Source organism: Lutjanus erythropterus, chromosome 7 (assembly GCF_056507025.1).
Source record: "Lutjanus erythropterus isolate fLutEry1 chromosome 7, fLutEry1.hap2, whole genome shotgun sequence".
NCBI classification, from domain to species: Eukaryota; Metazoa; Chordata; class Actinopteri; order Lutjaniformes; family Lutjanidae; genus Lutjanus; species Lutjanus erythropterus.
This window is the reverse complement of record NC_139323.1, coordinates 10,437,621-10,446,711: the sequence shown is the minus strand read 5'-3', so window position 1 is coordinate 10,446,711 and position 9,091 is coordinate 10,437,621. Positions and strand designations below refer to the sequence as shown.

At 41.2% G+C, this 9,091-nt stretch overlaps 1 protein-coding gene across 1 annotated transcript; it reads right to left on the bottom strand.

Annotated features, from left to right (window-relative positions):
* Positions 1–1,753: 1,753 nt before the first annotated feature.
* Positions 1,754–7,549, bottom strand: gpr17 (G protein-coupled receptor 17). The gene is made up of 2 exons (XM_084722636.1): positions 7,423–7,549; positions 1,754–3,249 (listed from the first exon to the last, which is right to left on the bottom strand). Exon 2 carries the CDS (start codon positions 3,239–3,241, stop codon positions 2,225–2,227), a length of 1,017 nt encoding a protein of 338 aa, XP_084578762.1. The 5' UTR covers positions 3,242–3,249; positions 7,423–7,549; the 3' UTR covers positions 1,754–2,224.
* Between the last annotated feature and the right edge of the window lie 1,542 nt (positions 7,550–9,091).

The window sequence follows — 9,091 nt, the reverse complement described above, 5'->3', positions numbered from 1 at the left end:
AGGGGAATGCCATTAGTTTTGCAGGTTTTGAGTGCTACAGTGAGGAATAAGTCGCAAAACCCAGAAATGAGTTAGCATTTTTGCTCCTCTGGCTCCCTTCTCTTTAAGTCAATTGAGTTTTTTCATGTTTTTTTATTAATTTTTTTTTTTTTGTTAGATGCCTGAAATAAGGTCTGTGGTGAACACAAGCTTAGGAAATGTTCAAGTCTTCTTCCACATAATAAAATATGTCAGTAATATCTCACTCAAATTTTTTGTCTTAAAAATGTTGGTTGCCAACAAGTGACTAAATAAGACTAGAGAGGTCATAAAACGTCATCGCACTAACCACCAGTCACAAAGTGGTGGTGACGCTGATGTCATGCGGCCATTTAAAGCCTACCATTAGTTTTTTTTTACCTCTGGTGATTGCATTAATGCTTCAAATATCATGTGTTCATGTATCAGGTGTTCATTTGTGAAGATTATTTTCCTAAACAAAATGTGTCAGTATCATAAGCTTTTGTTAGCCACAGAGCTCATTTTCAGTAAATAGTAAATAATCCAAAATCCAGTAGAACAATCCCATTAGCTCTTTGTCAAAGGAACTAGGGTGATGCTAACTTCCTGGCTGGTCAACAAAAGCAGGTCCTCCCTACAGCACTCTATTGGTTTTCTGATGGAAGCATGATACTCAATACCAAGTCAGCAAACAGAGCAACGCTGCTGGCAAAGAACAAAACATCCTAACTACTGATTATTTTTCACTTTTGGCATAAAATACAAAACAGTAACAGTAAATATACATCAAAAGTCGACTATGTGCATATTTTATTAGACTTTTTGGTGTTTGACACACAAATCATTTTACCACATCGACAGGAAGCTAGAACTCAAATATACTGAAATATTCAATCACCACTTTATCTAATTTTCTGCCGCGTGTCCAGGACAACTGTTCTGTGTCTTTTTCTGCAGATGAAGACTCCTGATGGCAGCAGGCAGCAAGTAGAACCAGTAGAAAGAAACATTTTAGGTCCCGTTCGAATACCCTTACAACTCAAAGCCATTTGAGGATTCTCACATTGACTTTCTGAGCTCTTGACACACACATTTCATAAGCTGGCCACTCTTCAGTTGCTCAGAGAATAACCCACAATGCAAGTTGTACTGTGGTGATGACAGTGGAATTTTGGAAGCATTAAATAGGAAACAAGCAAAATATGGAAAGAAAAATGTATAAGTAGAAACGCTTCCTAGACTTTGTTTGAAGTGCTCTTTGGATAAGGAGACATGTTTACAGAAATATCACAAAATGTCCAAGACACTCTCTTCTAAAACAATTAAGATAAATTAAAAGGCTTTGTTGGCATCAAGCCTTCGTCAGGGAGTCAAGGCTTCATTGACCTGAAAAAGTCTTTATGGCAATGAAGGCCTCATCAGGGAATCAAACCTTCATGAGCATCAAGCCTTTACCTGAGAATCAAATAATGGCATCCCTGACGAAGGCTTCATGCTAACAAAGGCTTCATCAGGGTGTCAAGTCTTCATCAGCGTCAAGCCTTCGTCAGGAAATTAAGACTTCATTGGCATCCCTGACAAAATCTTGACGCTGACTATGGCATCATCAGGGAGTCAAACCCTTTTCGTCTTCCTCAGTGTCAAACCTTCATTGTCATCAAGCCGTCATCAAGGAAGCCAAACTTAAAAAAGAAATTAAAAGAGAGTGCCTTGGAGTTTTTGTGATGTTGGTATTAAACATGGAAGGAGTTTAAACACACGCATCATTAATGGGTGCTACTTCATTTCCTTATGATAGTAGCCAAAAAGCACCATTTTTCTTTTAAACAGAGAGCAAACAACATTTGTTCTAAGTCATTATATTACACATTGAATGTGAGTCACATACTTGAATGGACACAGAATGTCCCTGTCCAAGTAGCACAAGTTCACAAAGTGCTGTCCTCGTCCTCGTATGGTGTTTGGAGTCATCACACCCTCCTGCGCTCACACAGGTGATGTGAGTTAGTCTGTGAGGGTTCAGTGGAAGGATTGTAGGGTGGCCACTAAACCTGGGCCTTGAATTCAAGATAAGGGGGCTACAGCAACACATCAGCCACATTGTGGAATGAGCTTGAGCCCTCAGTCAGGAAAATGCAACAGTCAATGGATGGTCAGATCATTTTGTACTGTGAAACGCATCTATATCACACAGTGCTACAAATCTAGTTCAAATTTCTCGTCTTCAAAACTCAGACTTGGCGCTCACAGAGCTCTCGTGTGTTCCCTTCAGCTCTCCACTGGTGGCCCCTGACACCCCGGCCTGATCTTTGCAAAACAGTCGCATGAGAGTACCGCGGAACTTCTCGGCCCCGAACAGGTAGATCAACGGGTCCATAGCGCCGTTCAGGCAGGTGAGGGAGGAGGTGAGGCGGTTGGCCAAGTTCAGGCCTCTCCGTGTCTGGCAGGAGATGGAGGGATGATTGTAGCCCAGGATGAACGTGGCCCTGCTCACGTGATAAGGCAGGAAACACACTACATAGATGAGCATGACTAGACCGATGGTGCGCAGGGCCTTCAGCTTGAGGGACGGCTCTAATCTGGAGCCCCGATGCAGGCTGTGAATGATGAGCAGGTAACAGGACAGGGTGGCGAGAAAAGGCGGGGTGAAGGCCACAGCCAATGAGACCAGTGCATTGCGTGAGGCCTTCTCTCTGTACAGCTGCAAACACATGGTCACACCATCCACCTCTGTAGTTTGGTGGGTGACTAGCAGCGGTGCCATGGAGACAGTAACCAGGGCCCAAAGAGAGAAGCTGATGATGTGAGCGTAGCGAGCGCGACGAACCTTCAAGGACCTCACAGGGTGAACCACGGCCAGGTAGCGATCCCCCGCCACACAGGCCAGGAAGTACAGGCTGGCGTACATGTTGACGTAAAACAAAAAGCCCGCCAGTCTGCAGGGGACCTCGCCAAAGGGCCAGTGGCCGCCAGTCAGGTGGTAGGTGGCCCTCAGTGGGAGGATGATCACATAGGATAAGTCTGCCACAGCCAGGTGAATCAGGAAGATGTTAGCTGGAGAGGAAGAGCCGCGCTGGTGAGAGAAGATCCAGAGAGCCAGGCTGTTGCCGTTCAGGGCCAGGAAAAACACCAGGATGTAGAAGCATCCAAACAGGGTGTTCTCAGCTGTTGTGTCCACTGCTGCACAGCTCTCTGATGACTGATTGGATATCATGGTCAGCTCCGTTGTAACAGACTCCATTTTGGTGGCTAAGGAGACAGAGAAATTGATATACATTTATCCAAAAAGCAAATTTCAGATTTAACTAGGACCAATTTTCCTCTTTTGGATTATTTTTTGTCTAAAAAGGACCCAGTTCCCCCAAATATTTTTCCTCTGATCTGTAGTGCCATCTAGATAGATCTAGATGTCTGCCCTCTCTTGACTATAATAAGACTAGATGTCACGCAAAAATACATTTGAAAAACTCAACAGGAATGTCTCTTTCTAGAAATCATGACCCAGCTACTCAATATAATCCACAGACCTTACTGTGAGCAGTTTCATGTAGGAACTATTCTCTTTCAGCCATCTGCCAACCATTCCAATACACAGAAGGCAGAGTGCATCTACTCATGGATGAGAGGATTGTGCCTGTGGGGATTTTAAGATTGATGGCATCCTCCTCAGCTGAGCTGTAGCCTCTTGTCCATGAGTAGATGCACACTTCCTTCTACTCTATGATAAGGTTGATGTGTGTAGTTCGCTAGAAAAAGGAAGAAGAAGAAAATAGTTTCTTACTTAAAATAATTGGGTCATGATTTTGGGAAAGAGACACTGCTGTCTGTGTTTTCTAAAGGATTTTGTTTTTTATTTTTGGCGCTTTGAGCACCACAAGCTGAGTGCCATCTAGCTCCATTATATTCAAGAGAAGGCAGAACTCAGAAAATCACACTAAAACAATCTAGATTGATAAATAGCACTGCAGGTAAGAGGAAAATGTAAATATTTGATATTGGATGAACTGCCCCTTTAATAATAACACAGTCTGATCCCATATCTCTGTATTTGGGTCCTCACTTTTCTAATTAAGCGCTTTTGATTCATAAAATAGTTCATTGTTAGTATTCAGACAGCAAACTACCTCAGTGACAGGAAACCAATCCAGCCCAAAGCCTGGACACACCACACTACACACACACACACACACACACACACACACACACACACACACACACACACACACACACACACACACACACACTGACAATAGGCAGGGAGAGTGTTTGACACAGTGCCAGTCCTTCAATCAGGTAACAATAGCTGTCAGTGTCCCTGGCTAATGTGCTCATGCCCCCAGAGCGGATAATTACCTCATTCTGACCACGACAAGTATTAGACTTCCTCTGCACACTCAGGAAGTCTCCTCTTCTTCCTTTTATCTGGCCTGTACTCTGATAGGTCAGCAAGAATTCTTTCATCTAGGCTGAATGACTCTCAGGGGCTCTTAAGAAGAGCCCTCGCCTGAAACTTTAGCTATTCAAGGTAAACATGGGAACGTCTGTTCAAGATAACACTGTCAGCTACTGTATTTGTAATGTTATTCTTTAATATTTAACGTGAAATGTAAGTAATAGATCTTTTTCATTCATTAGTGTCACTGATGACACCTGTGTTTACCCTGCAATTCATATCAATATGACTGTCAAGAAAAATGTCTGTTATATAATTTCAAACATACATTTTAATGCTAGTTTGGCAGAATTTAAGTCTGCAAATGTTTGTCCAATGTTAAAAGGGACAGTTCACCTAAAAATATGGTTAATGAAACTGCTCACAACAAGGTGGACGTGTGGATTATCTTGAGTTACCGGGTCATGATTTAGGAAAGAGACATTTTTCAAATGTATTTTTTTAAACTTTGAGCATCACAAGCTGCGTGACATTTAGCTCCATGATACTGGAGAGAAGGCAGACATCAATATCTCCAACACTCTGCAACCCACGCCAGGGTTGTCAGGTTTGACGTATTCCTGCAGAACTGGGCTACTTATCAAATGTTGCTGCAGATTGATTTTTTTTTCTGCTGATTGGGTAGACCTACTTTGCATGCAACTTACATTAATTACATTAATAATATAATAATATATAAAAATTAAATAATTGATGAAGTGATTCATTCTTTTTTTTTTTTTTTTTTTTACAAAAACTGCAGTATAAAATGACGAGTTATGTTATTTTTCTATCTTCTCATTTAGCCCTGTTTTGTATTTCCCAAAATGTCAAACCATTTAAGCAATAATTATTGTTACATACACTCAGTTACCACTTTATTAGATATGCAGTCTAATACAATTCAATACAACTGTTCTGCTATAAAATCTACTTTTATGATGCCTATAATGTCCCTCTTCTTTTTGACACTGTCACAGAAGTGAGCTCATAGTCAGTAGTGATGTTGTTCTGGATTGCGTAACATTCAGAGGTGTTTCAGGAAGAAAAAAACACAGCCTCTGAATATAATTTAGTCCAGTACAAAAGCACCATTGAACTTCTCTGACCTCAGTAATAAACATATATTTGAATTTACACAAAACAGCTGAACAGAATAAATGTCCTAAAGGTGAAACTGTGGCATAGCTGTTATATGGAATTGTAAATTGTGCAGTTGTGCCTAATGAAGTGGCTATTGAGTAAAAAGGCAATATAAAATAAAATATCTTTATCTGCAAATTTCTGATCACTGTACATTTGAAATCTCCTCAGGGACAGTTTAAACTGAGTATGAAATTGACCAGTGTAATTTCTAACACTTCTCACAGGATTGCACATTCGTTTTTTTCTTATCTTAGAGAACTATTCAGACACACCTCAAAAATGATCACCCACTCCTTTGTCCCTCCAGCAGATCTGGCAAGCTCCAACCTTCCACTCCCTCTATTTTGCTTTTGTCTCCTCCTCTTCTTGTTCTTTAACCTAACATCTATACAAACATGACTGGGGCGTGGGCAGCAATAATTAAAAAAATTCCTCTCTTGATCCTTCACTTTGAAATTTGTGGAGGATCCAAGAACAACATCATAGCATGTGTATCAGGGATGAACTTGTCATCCTGCAGATGTTCCTATGGCTGAGGGGAGGTTCTCAAATACACAATGCAAACAGCTCACCAAACGTTGAAATGTGATTAAATAATGCTGCACTATGCCAGGGCTCTAACAAAAAAGGAGAGGGATTGTCTCTTAATCACTAAATCTCTGTTTCACCAGCTCACTGTCCAGAGTCCTGGCCCATTAGAAAGCAGCCAGATGTAGCAACGTGGCTCTACGCTGCGCTCCTGCACTAACTGGAGCTGTGAGACCCACAGCGAAGGGCATTTCTCAGCCAAGGCTCAGACTCAGACACATTCAGAAGCACCAAGTCTTGCCTAAAGAAAAGAGTTGCAGTCCCAGCAGGGATAACAAACCGGGTGAAGCACGGCTGAATGGAAAAGCTTCCATAAATGCGGCTCCCAGAGGGATAATCCTAAAGAGAGGCGAACCCTGAAATATGCCTTCATCACAATGATCTGGGTAAGCAGATCTGTGCACATGTGAAGCGTGTTGGCGGAGAGGAGACGGAGCACGCTGGCATCAGTCCTTTTCAGAGATTAGTCACTGACAATTTGTTGTGACAAAACTGTGACAGCTGCAACGTGTACAGTCTGTCATTGTTGAAACTCGTCACAGTGAAACCCAAGTGGGATAAAGTAAATGTGAAATTTGATTATTGGATTAAACTCTTGATATTCAACCTTCCGATCTTAAAAAGCAGATTTGGATTTACATAACAAAAATGACACAATTACAGGATAAACACTTCCACTGCTACAAATGTACAGTGAACTCGGGTGTTTTAGTATCAGGGACATATTGTTTAACTGTAGCCGTTAAAGCTACTACAAACAAGTTTTCCATGTTGTTGATTTTGGAGGCCCCTGTGGAGAAAAGTGGTAGTGTTTCCACTGCCATAACTGAAAAATGTAATGACAAAAATAAAATAACTTAAATAAAAATCTCCTTCTGCCTCTTTTTAAGTGACTAACATATGACTCACTTTAACTTTTGGCAGGGAAAATGTAAACACAGGCTTGTTTCATCTGATTTTAGAGGATCTGACCCGGTGGCAGGCATTAAGAATAACTATATTGAAATAACTGATCTTTTCCTGATTGGTCTAATTTGCTTGTGTAGGTCATATAGAGGCATCAGATTTGAACTGACACAGTTTTATAATCAGTTAAAAACTCCTTGTAGTAGCTTTAAATTAAGTATATATACAATTAAAACAATACAAGGAATCCCTCTTGTGGAGTCAGCTTTTTTCTAAAGTTATAACATCACAATAGTTGAATAAATTTCTAGTGGTTAATGAAAATCTGAGGTAAAAATGAGGAGACTTACCTGAGCTGTAAAGCTTTTCAGAGAGTGGACTTCTTGAAGAAAAGGTTGGCTGCTCGAGGAACAATTCAGCTGCTGACACAGAGTGGACTACTGAGTGAAGACTGAGAGTTCGACCGCTGAGCTTTGGAAGAACTGAAGCTCCGACACAAAGAATGCTGTCCTCTAACCCCCTTTTCTCTCCCTCAAGATGTCCTTGGGAATGAGACTGTTGCTCTTTTTGTGTCTCAACAAATTTGATAACAGAAAGGGAGTCCCGATGGGAGTCTTTCGTTTGAACCTTGACCCCACCCTTTCTTTCTCCATCCCCTTCTCCTCAGAGAGCCACTTGTGTGCTCCACAATAGCCTGAGTCAGAATAAGCAGCACATTTTAGCAGCGGGGAGAAGAATGGCATGCCTCAGTCGCGAGGAGTCGATGGGTATGACTCCATGGAAACCAGGCCTAGTGGTGCACCGAGTGCCTTTAGCATGAACCCCCAGCCTCCCACTGATAGATAGAAGATGGACTGTGCTGTTAATTGAGAAGTTTATGACTAAAGTCTCTGAGATGATCTTTTGTAAATGGTCTGTTAAGATCTACATAGGGGCCCCATTCCCTATAGGAGAGCAAGTGAAAAACAAGAGCTGGGAGGGAGGGAGGGGGGATGCTTGAAGGAAACAGAGGCCCTTGTTGGTCTCTTGCCTCCTGGGGGCATCCTGAATTGGAATGCCCAAAATAATCAGTCACATAGCCATCGGACAGATGTGGAGAAGAAGTCCCACTGGCTGAGGGCGGATAATATTTCTTTCATACAAGGAGATCACAGCTGTGTGTCACACACATCGGCTCTTTCTCTTCTCTGTTTCATCGATATGCAAATGGTATTCTGTAGACTTGAATGAAGCCACTATCTGTGCACGTCTGTGGAGAATCTTTTACATCACTACGCTGTTAATCTACTGCCAACTGCTAATTGGGACGGCCCCCGCCTTTGTTCGGCTTCTCAGCTATGTCTGTTGTGCGTCTCGTAACCCTGAAGCAAAAACATTGCCTTTGTGTAAGTGCTCACTATCATAAATATATCATTCTTCTTACTGCTGTGAAGGAGCAGCTCCCGGCTGTTGAATGGCTTCTTGATGGAAAATATGATGCTCTCAATGTTTTGAACAGTTTCACTCACCGACAGGCTTCCACTGGGAAAATGTTTTATTTGGCAATTTTAGCAGAAAAACCATGTTCACAATAATAAAGTTTTTCTTTCATGAGAGTAACTGTTTTAAGCACGTAAAAAAAAAATGTTTAAAGCTACCCTGTGAAGTTTTTGTGACCACTATTAGCACTATGAAGCGATGTTGTTCCAGCAGCATATTGCTGCCACAGCAGAATAAGAAAAACATATCAGTATCAAGTTATAACATGAAAACAAGATGTTTTTCACATTATTACAGCATCCAATATACTGTTATAACTATATATCATTTATCATGAAACATTTCATGTTATAACATGATAACTTATATTATAATGTCACCTTACAATAAAAGTTTCTTGTTATAACAGGAAAGTTTTCATGTTATAATGTGATACTGACCTGTTTCACACAGCTGTAATGTTGTGACTAGTGAACCCTTGATTTGTTTGCATCATATAGGCGCAAGGATGCATTTATATGCACGCTATCGTTTTAGTGA